We start from the raw sequence: 24,712 nt of genomic DNA, 5'->3' as shown, positions 1-24,712 counted from the left end.
GGAATCGCTGCCAGCAGGTCACTGCAACTCGCTTACAAGAACAGAAATAATAGATATGATAGATGTAACCCTCTTATAGATAAGAAGGTAGTCCGCTTACTCACTAGCTCTTCCTGAGTGGGGGGAAGTATAAACCGGGGGGGGGGGGGGGGGGGGGGAGAAGTCATTTGGCTTTTGCTATTTATTTTAACGTGGTCTAAAGCTCCAGCTGCAACAAAACTCTCTCATGCGCACGCACACACACACGCACGCACACATACGCAACATCAGATTCAGCCAAATACAATCTCTTGCCACAGCTTGAGAACACACCATTGACAAGGTGCAAATAGTTTTGTGTATGATGGTCTCATCTATATTCCAAGCATGTTCCATGTCAAGCATACGGCACCTGGAGTTTATAACGTTGTTAGAGTCTAATTGCACCATGGAAGGAAGCACATAACACATCACCTCAATTGTAAAGATAGTTATCGAAGCATTCAACAATTAAATTAAATAACAGAACCATAAAGAATCGATGATAATCACTAATGTTACAATGCTATGGGCCAACAGGGGCTGCTCAAAAATGGGGGAAGGTATAGCATTAAATGGGGGTGAAAAAATAAGAGGAAACAAATAATAATGATACGCCAAGTCTATTGGGAGAGTGCTGAGAGCTGAGAGAGAGGGTGAGTGAGAGAGAGAGGGAGAGAGGAGGTGGGGGGGAGAGGGAGAGAGGAGAGAGAGAGAGAGGGTGAGAGAGAGAGAGAGAGAGGGAGAGAGAGGGTGAGGGAGAGAGAGGTGGGGGGGAGAGGGAGAGAGAGAGGTGGGGGGAGAGGGAGAGAGAGGTGGGGGGAGAGAGAGGTGGGGGGAGAGGGGAGAGAGAGAGGTGGGGGGAGAGGGGAGAGAGGTGGGGGGAGAGAGAGGTGGGGGGGGAGAGGGGGAGAGAGAGAGAGAGAGAGAGAGTGGGGGGAGAGGGAGAGAGAGGTGGGGGGAGAGAGAGGTGGGGGGGAGAGGGGGAGAGATGGTGGGGGGAGAGAGAGGTGGGGGGAGAGGGGGAGAGAGAGAGAGAGAGAGAGAGGGGAGGTGGGTGGGGAGAGGGAGAGAGGGGGGGGGAGAGGGAGAGAGGGGGGGAGAGGGAGAGAGGGAGGTGGGGGGGGAGGGGAGAGGGAGAGAGAGAGAGAGGTGGGGGGAGAGGGAGAGAGAGGTGGGGGGAGAGAGAGAGGTGGGGGAGAGAGAGAGAGGGTGAGAGAGGGAGAGGGTGAGAGAGAGAGGGTGGGGGAGGAGAGAGAGAGGTGGGGGAGAGAGAGAGGGTGAGAGAGAGAGGGTGGGGGGAGAAGAGAGAGGTGGGGGAGAGAGGTGGGGGGAGAGAGAGAGGGTGAGAGAGACGGTGAGAGAGAGAGGGTGAGAGAGAGAGGGTGGGGGGAGAGGGAGAGAGAGGTGGGGGAGAGAGAGGAGGTGAGAGAGGGGTGAGAGAGAGGGTGAGAGGGTGAGAGAGAGGGTGAGAGAGAGGGTGAGAAAGAGGGTGAGAGAAGGGTGAGAAAGAGGGTGAGAAAGAGGGTGAGAAGAGGGTGAGAGAGAGGATGAGAGAGAGAGAGGGTGAGAGAGAGAGGGTGAGAGAGAGAGGGGTGAGAGAGAGAGGGTGAAAGAAGTGGGGGGGGGGAGAGGGAGAGAGAGAGAGAGGTGGGGGGAGAGGAGAGAGAGGTGGGGGGAGAGGGAGATGAGAGAGGGTGAGAGAGACAGAGAGAGGGAGAGAGAGGTGGGGGGGGAGAGGGGAGAGAGAGGTGGGGGGGGAGAGGGAGAGAGAGAGAGAGGTGGGGGGGGAGAGAGAGAGAGGTGGGGGGAGAGGGAGAGAGAGGTGGGGGGAGAGAGGCGGTGAGAGGGTGAGAGAGAGGGTGAGAGAGAGAGGAGAGAGGGGGAGGAGAGAGATGGGGGGGGAGAGGGAGAGAGAGGTGGGGGGAGAGGGAGAGAGAGGTGGGGGGAGAGAGAGGAGGTGAGAGAGGGTGAGAGAGAGAGGATGAGAGAGAGAGCGGGAGAGAGAGAGGGTGGAGGAGAGAGAGGTGAGAGAGAGGATGAGAGGGGTGAGAGAGAGGGTGAGAGAGAGGGTGAGAGAGAGGGTGAGAGAGAGGGTGAGAAGAGGGTGAGAGAGAGGGTGAGAGAGAGAGGGTGAGAGAGAGAGGGTGAGAGAGAGAGGGTGAGAGAGAGGGTGAGAGAGGGTGAGAGAGAGGGTGAGAGAGAGGGTGAGAGAGAGAGGGTGAGAGAGAGGGTGAGAGAGAGGGTGAGAGAGAGACTGAGAGAGAGGGGTAAGAGAGAGGGTGAGAGAGAGAGGGTGAGAGAGAGAGGGTGAGAGAGAGGGTGAGAAGAGGGTGAGAGAGAGGGTGAGAGAGAGAGGGTGAGAGAGAGAGGGTGAGAGAGAGAGGAGAGAGAGGTGGGGGGAGAGACAGGAGGTGAGAGGGGTGAGAGAGAGAGGGTGAGAGAGAGAGGGTGAGAGAGAGAGGGTGAGAGAGAGTGAGAGAGAGGGTGAGACAGAGTGAGAGAGAGGGTGAGAGAGAGTGTGAGAGAGGGTGAGAGAGTGTGAGAGAGGGGTGTGAGAGAGGGTGAGAGAGGATGAGAGAGAGGGTGAGAGAGAGAGAGGGTGAGAGAGAGGGTGAGAGAGAGAGGGTGAGAGAGAGAGGGTGAGAGAGAGGGTGAGAGAGAGAGAGGGTGAGAGAGAGGGTGAGAGAGGGTGAGAGAGAGGGTGAGAGAGAGGGTGAGAGAGAGAGGGTGAGAGAGAGGGTGAGAGAGAGGGTGAGAGAGAGAGGGTGAGAGAGAGGGTGAGAGAGGGTGAGAGAGAGGAGGTGAGAGAGGGTGAGAGTGAGGGTGAGAGAGAGGGTGAGAGAGAGGAGAGAGGAAGAGAGAGGTGGGGGGGGGGAGAGGGAGAGAGAGAGAGAGGTGGGGGGGAGAGGGAGAGAGAGGAGGGTGAGAGGGTGAGAGAGAGGGTGAGAGAGAGGGTGAGAGAGAGTTGAGAGAGAGAGGGTGAGAGAGAGAGGGTGAGAGAGAGAGGGTGAGAGAGAGAGGGTGAGTGAGAGAGGGTGAGAGAGAGGGTGAGAGAGAGAGGAAGGGAGAGAGAGAGGGTGACAAAGAGGGTGAGAGAGGTGGGGGGGGGGGGAGAGGGAGAGAGAGAGAGAGGTGGGGGGCAAGGAGAGAGAGAGAGAGGTGGGGGGAGAGAGAGGGGTGAGAGAGGGTGAGAGAGAGGGTGAGAGAGAGGGTGAGAGAGAGGGTGAGAGAGAGGGTGAGAGAGAGGGTAAGAGAGAGGGTAAGGGAGAGGGTGAGAGAGAGGGTGAGAGAGAGGGTGAGAGAGAGAGTGAGTGAGAGAGGATGAGAGAGAGGGTGAGAGAGGGTGAGAGAGGTGAGACAGGGTGAGAGGAAGGTGCAAGAGAGAGAGAGGAGGGGAGAGAGAGAGAGAGAGAGGGTGAGAGAGGGTGAGAGAGGGTGAGAGAGGGTTGAGAGAGGGTGAGAGAGGGTGAGAGAGGGTGAGACAGGGTGAGAGAAGGTGAGAGAGAGAGAGGGAGGGGAGAGAGAGAGAGGGTGAGAGAGAGAGGGAGGGGAGAGGGTGAGAGAGAGAGGGAGGGGAGAGGGTGAGAGAGAGAGGGTGTGAGAGAGGGTGAGAGAGAGAGGTGGGGGGAGAGAGAGGAGGTGAGAGAGGGTGAGAGAGAGGGTGAGAGAGAGGGTAAGAGAGAGGGTGAGAGAGAAGGTGAGAGAGAGGGTGAGAGAGAGGGTGAGAGAGAGGGTGAGAGAGAGGGTGAGAGAGAGGGTGAGAGAGAGGGTGAGAGAGAAGGTGAGAGAGAGGGTGAGAGAGAGGGTGAGAGAGAGGGTGAGAGAGAGGGTGAGAGAGAGAGGGTGAGAGAGAGGGAGGGGAGAGAGAGAGAGGGTGACAAAGAGGGTGAGAGCGCGTGGGGGGGGGGGGGGGAGAGGGAGAGAGAGAGAGAGGTTGGGGGGAGAGGGAGAGAGAGAGAGAGGTGGGGGGAGGAGAGGGAAAGAGAGGTGGGGGGGGGGGAGAGGGGAGAGAGAGAGAGGTGGGGGGAGAGGGAGAGAGAGGTGGGGGGAGAGGGAGAGAGAGGTGGGGGGAGAGAGAGGAGGTGAGAGAGGGTGAGAGAGAGAGAGAGGAGGTGAGAGAGAGGGGTGAGAGAGAGGGTGAGAGAGAGGGTGAGAAAGAGGGTGAGAAGAGGGTGAGAGAGAGGGTGAGAGAGAGAGGGTGAGAGAGAGAGGGTGAGAGAGAGAGGGTGAGAGAGAGGGTGAGAGAGGGTGAGAGAGAGGGTGAGAGAGAGGGTGAGAGAGAGAGGGTGAGAGAGAGGGTGAGAGAGAGGGTGAGAGAGAGGAGGTGAGAGAGGGTGGGAGAGAGAGGGTGAGAGAGAGGGTGAGAAGAGGGTGAGAGAGAGGGTGAGAGAGAGGGTGAGAGAGAGAGGGTGAGAGAGAGAGGGAGAGAGAGGTGGGGGGAGAGAGAGGAGGTGAGAGAGGGTGAGAGAGAGAGGGTGAGAGAGAGGGTGAGAAAGAGGGTGAGAAAGAGGGGTGAGAAAGAGGGTGAGAAAGAGGGTGAGAAAGAGGGTGAGAGAGAGGGTGAGAGAGAGGGTGAGAGAGAGAGGGTGAGAGAGAGAGGGTGAGAAGGAGGTGAGAGAGAGGGTGAGAGAGAGAGGGTGAGAGAGAGAGGGTGAGAGAGAGAGGTTGAGAGAGAGGGTGAGAGAGAGTGAGAGAGAGGGTGAGAGAGAGTGTGAGAGAGAGGGGTGAGAGAGAGAGGGTGAGAGAGGGTGAGAAGAGAGAGGGTGAGAGAGAGGGTGAGAGATAGTGGGTGAGAGAGAGAGAGAGGGTGAGGAGAGAGGGTGAGAGAGGAGAGGGTGAGAGAGAGGGTGAGAGAGGGTGAGAGAGAGGGTGAGAGAAGAGGGTGAGAGAGAGGGTGAGAGAGAGGGTGAGAGAGAGGGTGAGAGAGAGAGGAGGTGAGAGAGGGTGAGAGAGAGGGTGAGAGAGAGAGAGGAAGAGAGAGGTGGGGGGGGGAGAGGGAGAGAGAGAGAGAGTGGGGGGAGAGGGAGAGAGAGAGGAGGTGAGAGAGGGTGAGAGAGAGGGTGAGAGAGAGGGTGAGAGAGAGGGTGAGAGAGAGGGTGAGAGAGAGGGGTGAGAGAGAGAGGGTTGAGAGAGAGAGGGTGAGAGAGAGGGGTGAGAGAGAGAGGGTGAGAGAGAGAGGGTGAGAGAGAGAGGAAGGGGAGAGAGAGAGAGAGGGTGACAAAGAGGGTGAGAGAGGTGGGGGGGGGGGAGAGGGAAAGAGAGAGAGAGGTGGGGGCGAGGGAGAGATGAGAGAGAGGTGGGGGGGAGAGAGAGGAGGTGAGAGAGGGTGTAGAGAGAGGGTGAGAGATGAGGGTGAGAGAGAGCGTAAGAGAGAGGGTAAGAGAGAGGGTGAGAGAGAGGGTGAGAGAGAGGTGAGAGAGAGAGTGAGAGAGGATGAGAGAGAGGATGAGAGAGAGGGTGAGAGAGAGGGTGAGAGAGAGGGTGAGAGAGAGGGTGAGAGAGGGTGAGAGAGAGGGTGAGAGAGGGTGAGAGAGGGTGAGAGAAGGTGCGAGAGAGAGAGAGGGAGGGGAGAGAGAGAGAGGGTGAGAGAGGGTGAAGAGGGGTGAGAGAGGGTGAGAGATGGTGCGAGAGAGAGAGAGGGAGGGAGAGAGTGAGAGGGTGAGGAGAGAGGAGGAGGGGAGAGGGTGAGAGAGAGAGGGTGAGAGAGAGGGTGAGAGAGAGGGTGAGAGAGAGAGAGAGGGTGACAAAGAGGGTGAGAGAGGTGGGGGGGGGGGGGGAGAGGGAGAGAGAGAGAGAGGTGGGGGAGAGGAGAGAGAGAGAGGTGGGGGGAGAGAGAGGAGGTGAGAGAGGGTGAGAGAGAGGGTGAGAGAGAGGGTGAGAGAGAGGGTGAGAGAGAGGGTAAGAGAGAGGTGAGAGAGAAGGTGAGAGAGAGGGTGATGAGAGAGGGGTGAGAGAGAGAGTGAGAGAGGTGAGAGGGTGAGAGAGGGGTGAGAGAGAAGGTGAGAGAGAGGCGTGATGAGAGGGTGAGAGAGAGAGTGAGAGGGTGAGAGAGAGGGTTGAGAGAGAGAGTGAGAGAGAGAGTGAGAGAGGGTGAGAGAGAGGGTGAGAGAGAGGGTGAGAGAGAGGGTGAGAGAGAGGGTGAGAGAGGGTGAGAGAGGGTGAGAGAGAGGGTGAGAGAGAGGGTAAGAGAGAGGGTGAGAGAGAGGGTGAGAGAGAGGGTGAGAGAGAGAGTGATAGAGAGAGTGAGAGAGGGTGAGAGAGAGGGTGAGAGAGAGGGTGAGAGAGAGGGTGAGAGAGAGGGTGAGAGAGGGAGGGTGAGAGAGGGTGAGAGAGGTGTGAGAGAGGGTGAGAGAGAGGGTGAGAGAGAGGGTGAGAGAGGGTGAGAGGGTGAGAGAGGGTGAGAGAGAGAGAGAGAGGGAGGGGAGAGAGAGAGAGAGGGTGAGAGAGGGGTGAGACAGGGTGAGAGAAAGTGCGAGAGAGAGAGGGGGGGGGAGAGAGAGAGAGGGTGAGAGAGAGAGGGAGGGGAAGAGAGAGAGAGAGGGTGGAGAGGGTGAGAGAGTGAGGGAGGGGAGAAGAGAGAGAGAGAGAGAGAGGGTGACCAAAGAGGTGAGAGAGGATGAGAGAGGGTGAGAGAGAGGGTGAGAGAGAGGGTGAGAGAGAGAGAGGGTGATGAGAGAGAGAGAGAGAGAGGTGAGAGAGAGAGAGAGGGAGAGAGAGAGAGAGAGAGAGGGTGAGAGGGTGAGAGAGAGGGCCTGAGAGAGAGAGTGAGAGAGAGAGAGGGGGGGTGAGAGAGAGAGGGGGTGGGGGGAGGGGGCTAGAGAGAGTGAGAGAGAGGGGCGGGGGGAGGGGGAGCGAGAGAGAGAGAGAGGGGGCGGGGGGAGGGGGAGAGAGAGAGAGACAGAGAGAGAGCAGCGGACGGCGAATGATCCGATTTTGGTGCAGTGGAAGAGTGTCGACAGCATGCAGAGTGGCACAGTGGGCTTGTGCAGAACACTCAAAGCGTTCAACTACCAAAATGGTAGTTTGGTTTCATAAAAACAGTGAAGAAGCAACTATGGTGCCACCAGTGTGCTGCTTGATGCAGCGGGGATCCAGAAGAGACAGCCTTGAGAGCATCAGCAGAATACAAAATGGTGCAGCAGTCAGAATGACGAAGGGAGATCAGATGATGATTCACTCTCTCAGAGGGTTAACCAGGTTATATATATTCACAAGCTTTGAGTAAAAATGAACGCACAAACAGAAGTACTGCTGCAGACCAACCACCGCCACTGACCATGTACAAAACCTGAGGGAATGCCACTCTGCTAGGTGAACCAATTCGAAAGCTGGATTTGAAATTTCTCATCTCGTCAACTCGGTCTCAATTATACTACAGTGGCGGTCTCCAAATCTCCCTCTAATCTCTCCATTGCCGGAAACAATTCCCTTAACCCTAATAACTCCGGGATATCTTGGGCCTTCTCAAAGCCTGGGGAAGGGCGGTGAGGGGAAGGGGAGTGGGGTTCGGATTCTGCTCCCCTCCTGCGATCTCGGCAGAAAGTGACAAAATAAAAACAAATTTGGCACACATGTAGAGTGTCAAGGTGAACATGTCTGTGAAGTTTAATCATCATACACAAAATACCTTTTTAGTTATTAGTCCATTACATATTCATATATGCATGTGTCCGATTTTTATAAAATTCGTATCAAAACGTGCGCGGGACTTAAACAGAAAAACTCCTGAAAACTCAGCACGAGAAAAAGAAATGCTGCGAAGATGGGGCGAAAAAAGTGGAGGTGTGGGGGGAGAATCCGCCACTACTCCCCTCGGCCTGATTAGGGTTAAACTATTGCCTCTCCCCATGCTTTGCCTTCAGCCCCACTTTGAATAAATCCACCAATCAGATGAACCGGCTGAAGCAGTGGAGAATTTGAACTCGTCGAAGGGAGTGGGTATGAAAAATAATGTTTAAATGTTCAGTCGACCTGCAGGTTTGACCGTTAGCCAGGTTGAGGTGGAAAGACTAGAACAAAATTAATTACATAATTCATAATATATATAATAATCTATATAATAATAGCGTAAGGACTCGACTTTGTTATCCCTTTTACGCCGCACCCAGTGACCCGATGCCCACGGCACTAATGGATTTACGATCTACGAACCGCGCTCTTTGTTTATCACGTACAACCATACTCGAAAAATCTGAATTAGCCGACGTTGGGGCCCAAAAGCATCCGATTAACTGCCGATACGACGCCATCTTACGACGCCATCGTATTGGCGTCTGCTGGGCGAAGGCGAAGCAAGCCGTCCGCTGATTGGACAGTCGAAGGTGACAGCAAGCCGTCCACTGAGTGGACAATCCAGAGCATGCATTTGTGCCGGTGTCGTCCATCGCGGTGTACGCTAACCTCATCAGGTGGGTTTACCATAATTTCTTCCAACCGCGCTCTTTGTTTATCACGTACAGCCATACTCGAAAAATCTGAATTAGTCGACTTGGTGCTATGCCGATTCCTATTATGAATCCATTCATTTTTCAAAAGTATATCGTAGCGTTGTCATTTAAGTAGCTTGCAATAAATACGTTGTTCATATACGCACTCTTCATTCTCATCTTTCTTCCTAACTCTTACTCGGACAAGCAAATCCCCTATGCCATCCATAATGGTACACTCTATCCATACACCACATCCTCCCTTCCGTGGATGTTCCACGGGTTTCGGCTAGTTCATAATAAAACACCACCTGCTGGCCATTTAACACATTTGTTCTATGTAGTCAGAAGTGTCCAACTGCATATTAGGCCACTAATGTAATATTTACATTCCTACTGGATTCAGCATAATGAAAGTAATGATATAACAAACTATATACACAAAAGCAATTCACCATTTTTGTAACGATATTATGACTCTTCCAGTCGCACCTGTCCAAGTTCAGCCTCGTTCATGAAAGTTTGCCTTTGCTCTACCTTTGCTCCATTACAGTTTACACAGTATTGGTTACACCAACATAACAGAGGTTGTCACCAAGAAGGGAATAAGAAGCAATCTGGTCTGAAAGTTTGCTACATTCTTAAATGGCTGCTAAACTATTTCCTTTGAAGCAACTTTTTCTGCCCCCGTTAATTCACCCCAGACCCACTTTTTTGAAATACCGACTTCTTTCATGGAAGTCCTGGAAGTGTCCATGTGTTTCTTACCTCTCCCACCCCCCACCCCCTTCCCACGCCTCCTCCCCCCAAGCCCTCTCCCTCCCACAGATCTCCCGATGCCCCTGCTCTCCATCTCGTCTCCCGCTCCCTTTATCATACGTTTTATGTGTCAGTTTGTCTTTTTGTGATCAATGTTAGCTCTTACACGAGCCTCGATCTTGTATACAAAAATAAATAAATAATTAACGTCGAGATGGTCCCTCTCCAACTTCACCTGAGCTACTGTCAGTTTTGGCTGTAGATGATGGAATATTTAAAGGCTAAGATCTCAACTGCACATTTTGCTTAGACCATTCAACATCAAGGTAACACGTGCCCTCAATGGAACTTCAATGATATCAACATGAAACTCCCACAAACTGAAAAAAAAAAAAAACTAATTTTATTTGCTTTTGACAAAACGATCAATAAGGAAATACAAATAATTGCATTCTCACATAGACCTCATCGAAAGAAAACTGTTCCCATTATACGGCATATTAGTGTTTAAGTGTTGAACACGAGCAGCCATATTCGATGTGCATGTTGCTTGAAACTTTCTTATATGTAAAGTATGTCAAGGCTCATTGAAGGGCAGAAGAACCATGGGAGAAAGGGGGAAGAAAACCTTAGAGGTAGAAAGAAGAGCGAGCATGGAGACTATTTATTTTGGTGCTATGAACACACACAATTGATGCCTTAGACATGAAGCTATGGTGTGCTGGGTATGCATAAATTTACGAGTATGATATTGTGTTGCACAATGAGGCATCCAAGCTGGCCTCCAAAGCCAGTCTCCGACTGGGCATCCTCCGTCGTGCGAAGTCCTCCCTTGGCACTACTGAGCTGCTCACCACATACAAAGCTTTCATCCGCAGCTCAATGGAATACTGCTCTCCCCTCTGGGCTGGTGCTCCTGCCTCACACCTAACTCGGCTTCACGCTCTAGAAACTAAAGCTTTCAGAATCATTGGAATCTCCTGTGATGAAGCTAACTCTGAGGGCCTTTCACTCACTCACCGCAGGCAGGTTGGTGGTCTTTCTGTCTTCTATCGACTCCTCTCCGGCCTAGGTCCCCCAGCTCTGTCCCCGAAATATTCCTACAGGTCGCACAAGATCTGCATGCAACCCTCTTCTGGTGAAACTGCCAAAATCAAGACTCTCTTGCTCACCTTCACTCTTTCATTCCTTTTTTTCAGATCCGGATCTTCCCCCAAATCGAACCAATTGGTCCTTGTCACATAGACAGGACGTAAAACCTCAAAAAGGCCCTTTATATATAAAATGCTTGAGGCATTTCTTGAAAAGTTGGTAACAAGTGTTTTTAACATAATTTGGGTATGCTGAATCCGAATCCGGTTGTTACCAAGCTGGCAACTGCTTTATAGTGGCTCAAAATCGCAATTCAAAATGGCCGCCAAAATCGCACATATTTGATGTGTCAAATTTTGTTATTTCATGCTTTAGGTTAAAACTATGTTAGCAGAGTAGGTATTTGGTCTTTTGAAAACACTTTCAGCATGGATAATTCAAACTAAGTTGATACCAAGCAAATACAAGCTGCTGGCACCCCGCCAGAGGACAAAATCCAAGATGGCCGCAGTAAAATTTGAAAAATGCATATATTTGGTTTCCCACTAGCCACAGATATGTTATTGGTGTCTGAATGTAGTACTTAAGGTTTAGAGTTAAAACAACTCATTAATCACAATACTGACTATTTCTACAACAGCAAACATATTGGATGATACCTGCATTCAACTGCTGCATAGCTGCAACTGCATAGCAATATGCATAGCAGCTGACTGCATAGCATAAACTGCATAAACTGCATAGCAGCTTAACTGCATAGCTGCATAGCAATATGCAACTGCATAGCTGTTCAGCACTGCATTCAACATTCAACCCACAGCATTTAACCCCTGACTATCACTTCTCCTTCTCCCTCCTTTTGCTTTAAATATTTCCCTATTGATTCTTGTCTTTTTGCAATTGTTGTTTTCATGTTTTGTTATGCATTATGTTTTGCACTCTGTCAAAGCGCCTTTGGGCTTCATGAAAAGCGCTATACAAAATAAATGAATTATTATTATTATTATACCTGGAGTAGTGGTAGTTATACTGCCTCATTCATGTTATTGCTTTTCATAAGTTCTCTTTCAGATTATTGGAATCATTTTATGCTGGACGACAATCCGTGGACTTAGTTAAGGTGTTTAACATACTTAATCAGCGCAATGGCATTAGGTAAGATATACATGCTAACATATTGTTGTCTAAGCTACAGTTTAAATGTGTACACTCGGAGCGGCTTATTTAAGACTTAATTATAAGTATAGTATTATAACCTGTATATTTGAGAACATGCTTATTGGGTACGAGTGTTAACCATGGCTTATCTCTTTTCAGAAAAATGGACCCAGTGCTTAGTCTCAAGAGGCGATCTTCATCACCATCCCTGAGTCTCTGTATCATTTGTCAGAAGGACGACAAGGATGTGCACCAGGCTGGGAAGCAGGGTTTGCTGACACTCCGAGATGCTGTAACCGCACAAAGTAAACTCAGAGATGATAGCAACAGAGATGTTATTGATAGACTCGAAGTTGTGCTTCAGTCAACAGATGCAGAGTCAGTTGTGTGGCATAGACATTGCTACGCACAATTTACTGACGAGGGAAAAATTCAGCAGTTGCACCAGCATCAGAAAACATCAGGATGTAGTATGGACACAGATGGAGAACAAGCATCGAGCAGCAAAGAAACATGCATCTCTTCCAGATCAACACATATATTGTGAGGATCTGTCCTGGGTACTGACTGGGACAAATGCTTATTCTGTCAAACTGTGCATATAAAGCATAGACTTGTATCTGTAACAACACAGAAAATGAGTGCGCAGATAATCGAGGCAGCACAGTTTGATAAAGTATTACGTATTCGAGTTGCATGTGTCAACGATCTGATTGCATCAGAAGGCAAATACCACCTTCAATGCTATGTGAACTTTACGAGGTCCACACAAGCTATTCAAAGCATTAGTCACAGAACTTATCTAGCCATGGCGTGGCTATGTTCAGAGCTGCAAGTCTCAGCTCAGAAAGGACATGTATTGGAACTACATGATGTTTTCAATCGGTACTGCTGCCTGACCAAGGATGCAAACATTGAGATTCCACCATCGTTTCTCAGCCGCAGGGCTTCTTTCACAGAAAAGCTAAAACATCATTTGACGGTGATCTACGAGTTCATCCCTATGGTAGATAGGGCACCCTCAGGAAACAAAACGCTTCTCGTTCCCACAAAATATCGCCATATTCCCATTTCACAGATGGAAGATCAAGACAACGACGAACTATTCACGCCAGTCCATCAACCTGGAGATGACATTTTCCTTTCATTAGTCCACGTAGCCCTTAATAATAGAGGAGACCTCGTGTCACAGCCAGGCCACAAAGGATTCAACGTCAGTGAAGATGATGCAGCTGCATGTATACCAGATTCCCTATATATGTTCCTTCGTCTTCTGTTTGAAGGCCAGTCAGCTCTTAATGGTGACACTGATGAAAATGACGACGAAGTACTTGAGGCAAAAGTTCGGTCAAACGTCCTAAACATTGCACAAGATATTGTATTTGCAGTCAGCCATGGGAAAAAGTGGACCCCAAAGCACATTGGACTTGGAAGTACATTGCACCAGGCAACGAGGTCCAAACATCTGGTGCAACTGTTTAATAGTGCAGGTCATGCCCTCAGCTACGATTCCATCCTACAAGTGGATAATGCTCTGGCAGAGCATACCATCCAGAACATGGATACTGAAAATGGTGCAGTCATTCCCCCTAATTTGACACCGGGAAAATTTGTACATTTTTCCACAGATAACATTGACATCAATGATTCATCGATGGATGGAAAGAACACGTTCCATGCCACTCAGATGGCTGTGTGGCAACGAGGTCCTGCTCCAGACTTCAACTTCCATGATCTTGTACCATCGAAGCATAAATCACTTCCAGTGCCAGATGCCATGAATAACATAATAGAAGCCAATGTCAGGGAAACACAACGTACACCAGCGTTTACTGCAGAAATCCAGCCAGAATGGTACACCGAAGTTGAACATGAAAACGCATCAGCGCAACTGGCGCGAGCTACAGATATGTCTTTCTTCATGAAATGGCAAAATGAAAATCCACAGTTGGGATGGACGCAACACAATCAGTTTTACAGCACGACGGATCCAGAAATGACAACGATTGGCTACTTACTAATTATTCAAGCCCCGGCGCATGAGCTTGACACTCTTACTACGGTCATAAAACGCTGCATGCACATCAGCTCAAAGCTAGGTCAAAAGTATGTAGTACTCACAGTAGACCAAGCATTGTATTGCAAATTACTGGAGTTGAAATCTGCGATACCGGAGTTCAAGGAAGTTCTCATCCCTCGCCTTGGTGGTCTTCATATCTCCTTGAACTTTCTCAAAGCTATTGGCCAGCACATGCAGTCGTCGGGGTTAGCAGATATCTGGTCCGAGAGTGGAATTATGGGACCGTCCACCACAGAACACTGTATGGCAGGCAAGTCATATTCTAGAGGAATGCGAGCTCACAAACTAACATTGCAGACACTTTGGCAAGTGCTTCTACCACAACTTACAAGCTACCTTGAGGAGCATGATGAGCAGCTGAAAAATGAACTGGACAATGCGTCAGATTCGATTGATGATCTTACCACAATCATTGGATTTTGATTGGATTTTGTCCTCTGGCGGGGTGCCAGCAGCTTGTATTTGCTTGGTATCAACTTAGTTTGAATTATCCATGCTGAAAGTGTTTTCAAAAGACCAAATACCTACTCTGCTAACATAGTTTTAACCTAAAGCATGAAATAACAAAATTTGACACATCAAATATGTGCGATTTTGGCGGACATTTTGAATTGCGATTTTGAGCCACTATAAAGCATTTGCCAGCTTGGTAACAACCGGATTCGGATTCAGCATACCTAAATTATGTTAAAAACACTTGTTACCAACTTTTAACAAGAAATGCCTCAAGGAGTTACAAATGCTGACTTTTCCTCCTGTCTAACACACCCAAACTGTCCACTAAGTTTCATCCAAATCCGTCCTTAACTCCCTGAGATATCGTGCTCACAGACAGACGAGTGGAAACATAAATACTCTCCACCTTCGGTGGTAATCATATCACTCAATCACAGTAATATTATTGCCCGCCATTATTGATGCCCTCACGGCACCTGTTGTTTTATTTGCAAATCCTTCTCTTTAACTCACCTGTAGAGGTGGTTATCATCGGCGAAATTTTCAGAACCCCATCGCCCTTTCACATCCTCGATAACATGTGTTTGCAGGAACTTGCAGAGGAGGCGCAGGGCCTGCCCACGGCTCACGTCAGGTCCGAAGTGTGTGCCCGTAGAAAGATGGGCGAGAAGCCAGGTAGTCGCCTCGCCTGCTGTGAAGGATGCTGGGTAAGTACGCAGGCCCTGCCGATGACGACGGCGTGGGACACTGTTCCGGAATGAAGTCACAATCTCATTCCACTACACATGACAAGAAAGGGGAATAAAACCATGAAAATTAGTTTGGTTGTCTTCTTCTTCACAAAATTATTCTGTTTAAAAAAAACAAGAACAAATATTCAAAATGTGCAATCTTGGTTCAGTCTGAAAGCAACAATGAAAGTTGAAAATAGTGGAGAACAAACAAGAAATGTAAAATAGAATTTGACACGAACATGTCATTGGTATCAATGGATATGCCTCTGCCCGCATTAGATGTCAGCCCACTGTTAAGTTTGATCTCACATGAAAAATTAAAGGTTGCATGAGAGAAAAAGAGAGAGACTGACTTTTTATGTCCTGTTATTTTTTTTAAAAAGTATAAAAACCAATAAATGATGATTCAAAGGAAACAATCACAAGAGTTGCACAAACTTTTACATGATAAACAAAATATAAGCAAACAAACAAGAAAGTATTAAGGAAATCAACAACATAGTAAATACTAACTGACCCTCAGCTATTTTGCAAAATGCATCTCACACACGACTGTTTCTCAAAGAGTTGTAACTCAGAACAACAACAAAATTCCAGTTTAATTCTTGAAACAGAGCTTTAAACATTTCCAAAACATCTGCACTGTAAGAATCATTGCGTATCTGATTTTCTGGTCTTATGCATCGCCAACGTGGCTTGCAAAAGAAAGAAACGAATTAAAATTGTTGTTGGGGAATTGAAACGCCCACTCGGGCCAAAAATAAAGGCAGGAAAAATCAAAAACAAAGGAAAACCATGCAAGTAACATTTTAAAGAAGACAAATAAAGGAGTTAACCCGTCACAGAGTACATACGCATGGGGCAAGGTTTCAGTTTGTCCACAAAATGGACATTGCTCACTTATCGCTTGCGAGAAGCGGTGAATTAGGGAATTTGTAGGTGGGATCCAATGAGCAATTCTCCATTGAAGATCCCCAACACGTTTCGGCACAGGCTGTTTATAGTACCAAGCCCAAATAGGGTAACGGGGAGGGGTATTCGGCAGGACTGCCATATACAGGGTACAGGGGAGGACAACGAAGGAAAAAGGATTTTTAAGCATTGCACATACAGGGTCTTTCGATTGCTCTGAGAAAAGGATAGAGAGCGGCCAAAACGAATCGGTTCCAAACTGAGAGAACCAGATAGACAAAGATTGGGGAAGGGTGGAGAAGATTCAGAGGTGGGTACCGGAGGGTTGCTTGCCCAACCATTTGAGGCACAGTAGATGCGAAGCACCGTTTTCAAAAAGCTGTCAACTTTGGTTCTTCTGCCCTTGATTCTCGTCTTGATCACATCAACACTTGCTCCACGCTCATGATGAGGGAGGAGGCAAGTCAACTACAATTGGACGAAGGCCTTGTTCAAGAACTACTATGGCTCACGGCAAGAGTGGCAAGGATGCTACATGCAGAGCAGAGTCAGTTTATGATTCTGCCCAGCTATCACAACAGCGGAAACCCTACACAAAATAGTGTAGGTGCTATGAAAACATCAGAAGAAAATGTTTCATACTTCATTTTCAAAAACAAGTGATCAGCCTTTTCTTTTCAAACAGAAGTTCAACATTTGTTCTGCAGCAAAACGCATTTTGGAAGAATAATTGCCAAATGTTGCAGATGTTTTATATGGAATTATGCAGACATTATTATTTAGAAAATGATGAACTGAAATTGTTGTGCATTGGTAAAGGTGAAGTTTGTTTGCAGAGATATTTATGATGCAAATGAAATGAACTGAATTATCAACACTAGGGCATGCCCGTACTATATATATATCTAAAATTATATCCCCCCCCTCTATTTACATGAAATGGTTTGGTCCATTCGCAAAGCCAAAGCGAATGGCTTGCGAGTACGGTGACAATCCCCCCCCCTCTATTTACATGAAATGGTTTGGTCCAAAGCGAACGGCTTGCGAGTACGGTGACAATCCCCCCCCTCTATTTACATGAAATGGTTTGGTCCAAAGCGAACGGCTTGCGAGTACGGTGACAATCCCCCCCCTCTATTTACATGAAATGGTTTGGTCCAAAGCGAACGGCTTGCGGAGTTTGGTAAAGAAATCGCCATAGCGTGCACAAACGCGCAGGAAAGCGAAAGAATCGCAAATTAGTTTTAATTAGTTTTAAAACATAGTTTAACGCCAACATAGCGGCAACATAGTTTGCCAACGTGAAATAAATGAATACGCTCTCAAATGTGCCGTCCGAGGCAGAGTCTGTTCGCCACGTTCGGCACACGTGATAACTCGCTGCTCTCTGATTGGTTGAATCGTTTTTTGGACATAGCTCGGTAACTACTTGTCCGATTAATATGAAACCTTGAAAAGGCACATCCTCGGGTCCCCAGCAATATACCTGGCAAGTTTCAAGTATATCGGACCCGTGGTTGTCGAGAAACAGCGGTCACAGACATACAGACATACAGAGATTACTGGAATTATAGATAGATGGAAAGAGTCAACGAACAAAGAAATGTTTTTATGATCAGATTCTTCCAGGATGACGGTGTATGCCTTAGGTATTGAAAATTGGATTACCAAATTTTTGTAATTTGAATATTTTGCAATTGGTGTTTAGATTAAATGGTTTAATATAAACAGAAATAAAAAATGAGAGAATGTGGAATTATATATATATGTATATATAATATGTAATGGGGCAATTTATTTCCAAACCAGTTAAATTGCATTTCGATGTGAATCTTGTAAAAAGGGTTCTCAAAGCGTGCAAATGAATGTGCATGGAACCAAGATCGAGCCACGACTGGACATCTGTGAGTTAACCTTTGTCACCTCTGTGAAAGATCCGGAGGCAAGAATGTGGATAAAGAATGGGGTTGGTGTTCAGCACTCCATTAGTGAGCCGGAACAGGTCAAAGGATTGACCTTTATCAATTTTTGAATCGCTCCATGATGACAAACAGATGCTAGTAGCGCCAGGGTTCTGACTTGACCAAGCCTTTAAGTGACCCTGAAATTCCAACTGTTGAAGATCAGAGGGAATGGTTTTCTATTTAACAGGAACACTGCGAGGTGTTTTGCAGACCGAGTCCCTCCTATGGTAAAGATCTGCTCTCAATCGGTCCAATTATTGCAGTTCCCTGTGAGTTCAGTTGAGTTGAGTTCAGAGTTCCCGTTGAGTTAAGTTGAGTTGAGTTCAGAGTTCCCGGTGAGTTCAGTTGAGTTGAGAGTTCCCGGTGAGTTCAGTTGAGACGGCAGTTGAGTTGAGGAGAGAGACGGGAGATGAGTCAGAGTCGTGTGCTGAGTTGTAGTTCCCTGTGAGACGAGTTACAGTTCCCCGTGAGAGTGAGTTGGGTTGAGCTTGAGAACGCGAGTGGAGCTGCAGAACGAGCGAATTGAATTGCCTATTGTACACGAACTTTCGCCGTGCCCTGCGCTCTGCGCTGTATTAATTGCGCGCTCGAGAGGACGACCCGCGCCGGGCCACAGACGCGCGATTTCCTCCTGCCTGTCTTTGCGGCGGCGTGTGGAACCAAGTGGACTGCGGCCTTCTCCCCACACCGGAACGGGGGGGCCTGTGCGATTGCAGACGATGCACCGAACGATCAGAGCTAAGTGCATGATAAAACACACGTTTATTTTTCATATATCCTCCCCATCTGTATGTGTGTGTCTGTAATAGGAGCGCTCCAGTTAGAGGGATTAGACCGGCACGTTTTATTTTGTATTATCGGCATCCGTGGTAATAAACCTGTTTATTTTGGTACATAATTCCGTTTTCGTTGAGTTCATTGAGCTCACAAAAATGAGTCACCAAAAATATCAGCTCTATCAAAGCAAGCTTACGGCACTGAATGCAACATGGACACCAGCATTGCGGTTTTGTTCAAAATGCTTTGGGTGCTGGTTTCTCTTGGGAAGCTTGTGTCATCTGAAAGAGCAGAGATAAGTTGCCATTTTGTGTCCCTCGCCCCGTCTGTGCTTGTGACTTGATGCCTTAGTTTTAATCGGATTATTTTACTTTATTGTATATAGTTATTATTGATTTCATTCTCCATTTATTTGTTCGGGATTAAACCCGTTTGGTTTTATTCAAAGCTTTACCCTGGTTAGAATAGGTACACCGTATCCCTGCGTGTCGTAAGAGGCGACAAAGAGGGTTGGCGTCAGGAAGGGCATCCGGCCGTGAAAACATTGCCTCAAAAAGAGAACCATGACAATTACAACTACATATGGACAGGGTACAGCCCGAAGTGGAGATCGGTTTCTGAGGTTTGGGACATGGAATGTCGGGACAATGACAGGGAGATCAGGAGAAGTGGTGGAAGTATTGGTCAGAAGAAGAGTGGACATATGTTGGGTGCAAGAGACGAGATGGAAGGGAAGTGGTGTGAGAATGGTGAAGGGTAGGCAGGGACAGAAATACAAGTTTGTGTGGCAAGGGTGCCCTGAGCGCGTGAATGGTGTTGGTGTCCTGTTTTCTGAGGAGTTTGTAGACAGTGTGGTGAGTGTGAATAGAGTGAGTGATAGGTTGATGATGGTGAAAATGATGATTGGAAAGCTCTTGGTGAACGTCATCTCGGGATATGCTCCGCAAGTTGGTCGGAGCGATGAAGAGAAGGACAAGTTCTGGTGTGCGATAGAGAAGCTGATGGAAAACGTGAAAGATGAGGAAGTTGTTGTGGTAGGAGGAGACCTAAATGGACATGTGGGAAGGAGTATGGACCGTTTTGAGGGAGTTCATGGGGGTTACGGATATGGTGTGAGAAATGGAGAAGGTGAAAGGATTTTGGAGTTTGCTGATGGAGCTGATTTGTTGATTTGTAATACTCAGTTCCAGAAAGAGGATAATAAGCTTGTTACGTACACGTCAGGTGGGTCGACGACAACCGTTGACTACCTGATGGTGCGTAGGCGAGATAGGGGGTACCTCCGGGACACAAAGGTGATCCAGAGGGAGGAGGCTGTTTCACAGCACCACTTGTTTGTCTGTGACATAAGGGTGAAAGGTGCGAGGAGAGCTCGGCGGGTGAAGTACCAACCGAGAATGAAGGTGTGGAGGTTGAAAGAGGTGACAGTAAGGGAGGCATTAAAAGAGAGGCTGAGTAGGGTAGAGGATGATGTGGTTGAGCTTGAACGTGGTTGGATGTCAATGAAAGATAGTCTGTTGGGAGCCATTGGTGAGGTATGTGGATGGACAAAAGGACCACCGAGGCACTCGGAAACATGGTGGTGGGATGACGAAGTTGAAAAGAGGCTTGACGAGAAGAGGAAGAAGTTCAAGGAGTGGCAGAAGGCGAAGGGTACGTGAGCAGAAAAAGCAGAGCATGAAAGTTATAAGGCAGCCAAGAAGGCTGCAAAGAAAGAGGTAGCAAAGGCGCAGGAGGCATGTAGGAAAATGTTCGCAGAACGCTTGGATTCGGAAGAGGGTCAGAGAGCGGTATTCAGGATTGCAAAGCAGATAGCGAAAGAGAGGTGTGATGTGATGGGGGTGCGTTGCTTGAATGATGAAGTGGGACAAATCGTTGTGGACCCAGATGGAATTAAAAGAAGATGGAAAAGATATATGGAAATGCTGCTGAATACAGAGAATGAATGGGATGGCAACATAGAGAGTAACCCAGTTTTAGGACCGGCAGAGAAGATAACTGAGAAGGAAGTTGAGGAAGCGATAAAAGCAATGAAGAGTAGAAAAGCGGGAGGGCCGACGGGAGTTGTGGAAGATATTTTGAAGGCAGCAGGAAGTTGGGGTGTGAAGAGAATGACAGAGATCTGTAATCGCATGGTGAAAGAGGCCGCATTCCAGTGGATTGGGAACTGAGTACCCTCGTCCCTCTATACATGGGGAAAGGTGACCCTCTGGAGTGTGGCTCGTACCGAGCGATAAAGTTATTGGAGCATGGAATGAAGGTATTGGAAAGGGTGTTGGAGAGGAGGATAAGGAAGAAGGTGAAGATCGACGAAATGCAGTTTGGATTTATGCCAGGAAGAGGAACAACAGACGCGCTCTTTATTGTGAGGCAGTTGCAGGAGAAGTACATGGAGAAGAGGAAGAAGTTGTTTCTTGGGTTTGTTGATCTGGAGAAAGCATTCGATAGGGTTCCACGCGAAGTATTGACATGGGCATTGAGGAAGTTAGAAGTGGAAGAATGGTTGATCAGAGTGATGGCAATGTACAAAAGAGCGCGCACAGCTGTAAGGACGAAGGACGGGAACAGTGGTGAGTTTGAGGTGAAGGTGGGAGTGCATCAGGGGTCGGTACTAAGTCCACTACTATTTGTAGCTGTGATGGAGGTGCTGGCTCAGAATGTAAAGGAGGGTTTACCGTGGGAGTTGTTGTATGCAGATGATCTGGTGTTGATTGTGGAAAGTATGGATGGACTGAAGGAAAAGTTGAACAAGTGGAAGGAATGTATGGAGAGAAAAGGTCTGAAGGTGAATATAGGAAAGACGAAGGTGATGGCAAGTGGTAAAGCATGTGGTGAGGTGGAAAGAACTGGGAAGTGGCCATGTGCTTTGTGCAGGAAGGGTGTCGGAATGAAATCCATTCAATGTACAATGTGCGCTGAGTGGGTTCATCAAAAATGTAGCGGTCTGAATGAATGAATGAATGAATGATAGTTTTAAGGCCATTTTCCCCGCTAGAGCAGGGGTTAGCCTTGCGGGCCCCATGACAATCATGGTTCCCTGTTTGAGGCAATGTTTTTATGGCCGGATGCCCTTCCTGACGCCAACCCTTGGTCACGCTCTTAGGATGCGCAGAGATACGGTGTACCTATTCTAAATCGGGGTACACACCGTGATCATTCATCCCAGCAAGCTGGTACTCAATTTGCCGACCTCGGAAGGATGACAGGCTGAGTCAACCCCCCTGGCAATCGACCGGGATTCGAACCCAGGATCCTAGGATCCCAAGCCGGCACCCTAACCGCTAAGCCAACACCAGGCTAAACAGGTCTGAGAGGGTCATTAACCAGTGTGGCAGCTACATTCAAATGTAAGGTGTGCACAGAGGGAGCTGCAGATGGAGGAAATGTTGAGTTGGATCTTGGAGACGGCGTGAAGCTGGAAGGTGTGAAAACATTTTGCTACCTCGGAGACATGCTGAATGGAGAAGGTGGATCAGACTCGGCAATGGTTGCTAGAGTGAGATGTGCATGGAAGAAGTTTCGGGATCTGAGTGGCGTGCTGATGAGGAGGGGAGTGTCGTTGAAGCTGAAGGGAAAGGTGTATGCTGCATGTGTGATAAGTGTTATGATTTATGGTAGCGAGACATGGGTAATGAACGTAGAGCAGCAACGAAGGCTGGAAAGGGTGGAAATGCGAATGGTTCGGTGGATGTGCGGAGTATCGTTGAGAGAGAGGAAGACAAATGATGAATTGCGAAAGATGATGGGAATAGAGCCTGTGATTGATGCTGTGAAGAGGAACAGGTTGAGATGGTTTTAGTCATGTGTTGAGGAAGGATGAAAGTGACTGGTTGAGAAGAGTGATGGAAATGAATGTAGAAGGAAGTAGAGGACGGGGAAGACTGAGAAAGACTTGGCTAAAGATGGTGGAAGAAGAAATGCGGGCAAGGGGGTTAACAAGGAGAGATGCAGAAAATAGGGCAAAATGGAGAAGATTTCACAAGGCATAGCTCAAGGCTGCATAAAATCATCAATTTTCATTTTGTATTTTTTAAAAACCGCTTTCGTTATTTTGAGCATACGGAAGAAGAAGAATATGTCTAAATACAAATAGATGCGAATGGGCTTTGCATTTTCCGATGTTTTCGAGTTCTTCTTGTTATCTATTTTGTAATTGGAATGCCCTGCCTTTGGAAGGACTTATTAAGCTGTTATATGTACACCTTAACATAGCGTACATTTAAAACATGCGAATTCTTCCAGATTATATGTAGTTAATTGGCCTAATGAACTCAGGATATCAATTTTATCATGACGATCAAAGTCAATCACAAAACAGAAACTGGGGCGTTAATAAAGAAGCCCTTGCCTGGAAATTGGAAAGTTTGGATGTACAATAGTACATATCTTGAGATTCATTATCGGAGTGTCTAAAAAGTGCCTGTGTGCATGGAAACTTTCAAATTCAAACAGACTCACTAAAAAAAAAACAGTTTTTTTTTCTTCCTATTCCCTGCTACAGTATTCCCTATTCCCTGCTCAACAAAACAGCCCAGGTATTCTCACCTGTACATATTTGGCATGACTTGAAATACAGTGTACACTGCAAGCATTCACCTCTATCTTGTCCCAAGCAAAGAATCGTTGTGTACTTCATAATTATTTTGTATGCAGCCTGTGGCTGTTGGTTGCATCATTGCTGAGAGCACAGCTGTGCCGCTGATGCAGTGCCCCCTGTTTCCAGTAAGCTGGTCCTCATTTTGCTGAATGTAGACACGATAACAGGCTGAGTCAACCCATCTGGTATTATTTAATGGCACAGCAGGGGCTCAAACTCAAGACCCTAAGATCTTAAGCCAGCCACCTTAACTGTTAAGCCAACACTGTGTACTTTATAGATTAGATGACACTGGACCAATGCTGCAGAATAAAGTACATCATAAAAATTGATACCGACTTTATAGTTTCTTTACCCACTGGCTACAGCAGACTATTCTTCTGGATGTGTCCAAGCATTGCTATGACGAATCTTCTTCTTCTGAATAGGGGAGCTGGCTTCCTCACATTCTCATAAACTTTGGAGCACAGTTACTGTAATTTGTGTCTTCTGCTTCAAGCCACACATTTTTTAAATGAGAAGTGAAAATACCACGAACTAGCATTGCCACAATGAACTACGTATATACAATATATGCACAGCATGCTTAAAGAGAAAAATGATTCAACAGAGTTTGGTGTTGTAAAAACCTTGTCCTGCATGTTGAATAAGTATGAGCTCCTCCATGAGCCTGAGAGATTTGTTTAAAAACAAGTACAAAAAGTTTTAATTAAAACAAAAGCCGCGTCGATGTTACACAATGCCTAGATGCAGCTGTGCCTATAACGTCGATGTTATAGGCACAGGACATTCCTATTGATTCGATTACTTGATGTTATTTTTGTGCAAAGTGAAAATATATCTCGGCAATTTCCCGTGTGTGGCGACGAATTTTTAATATATCTCGGCATTTTCCCGTCTGTTATTTCAGGCGGTGTATGACTGACCATGCCGCGATTTAAAAAAAATATATCTCGGCAATTTCCCGTGTGTGGCGACACGTGAACGAAGCTATGCTCCTCTCTCCACATTATTGTGACGACGTATAAATTAAATATTTCATCGTGACGATTGTCATCAAATGGACGAATTTTTAATATATCTCGGCATTTTCCCGTCTGTTATTTCGGGCGGTGTATGACTGACCATGCCGCGATTTAAACAAAATATATCTCAATGGACTTGAAGTTACAGGCCTTTGAGAATTCATTTCGTTCTATAAAGGGCAACTTTCATCGGATTTTCTTAACGTTTTTTTTCAACCGAGTCTAAAACTATGTTAGCGACTGTGAAAAATGAAATGATATATCGAATTTGATTTGAAAGAAAACTGTGTGAGAGAGCAAGACACCACGGGCCTACAAAACAGGCCTCAAAGCTATGCGAGTTAATAAAATGGTGGATAATTGTTTATATGAAGCCTCTCCCACAATGGGTGGAGCTATGCTTCCCAGAATGGGTGGAGCTTTGAGGTTTTGTCTTCTCTGCAAGAACAACAACAACAAGAAGAACAACAAGAAGAAGAACAACAACAACAGCAGAGGGCACTCTATGAGCAGCGTCTGCGACGCGGCTAACAAGACAAAGTCTAACAGCGGCGTAGCCGGGCTTGTAAAATATTATAAACCACGAACACACATTATTAGCTTTTTAAACAGTCGCTAATGCTGTTTATAACATTAAACAAAGAAATTTGGAGGAATCGCGACATCCGTAAAGTAAGTTTTACTTACAGAACTGATGGAAGATCTACTGTA

At 47.5% G+C, this 24,712-nt stretch overlaps 1 protein-coding gene across 2 annotated transcripts in view; it reads right to left on the bottom strand.

The window, feature by feature from the left end:
• LOC137411496 (DEP domain-containing protein 1B-like) overlaps positions 1-24,712 on the bottom strand; it is a 140,070-nt gene that overhangs the window by 89,574 nt on the left and 25,784 nt on the right. For both annotated transcript variants that reach the window (XM_078769751.1, XM_068096837.2), the window contains exon 2: positions 14,506-14,771. In XM_078769751.1, the coding sequence (XP_078625877.1) occupies positions 14,506-14,771 (266 nt within the window). The remainder of the gene's footprint in view (positions 1-14,505; positions 14,772-24,712) is intronic.

Source organism: Myxine glutinosa, chromosome 1, assembly GCF_964187855.1.
Source record: "Myxine glutinosa chromosome 1, kmMyxGlut1.1, whole genome shotgun sequence".
NCBI lineage: Eukaryota > Metazoa > Chordata > Myxini > Myxiniformes > Myxinidae > Myxine > Myxine glutinosa.
The sequence above is the reverse complement of the archived record's forward strand: the minus strand, read 5'-3'. Positions and strand labels throughout refer to the sequence as shown.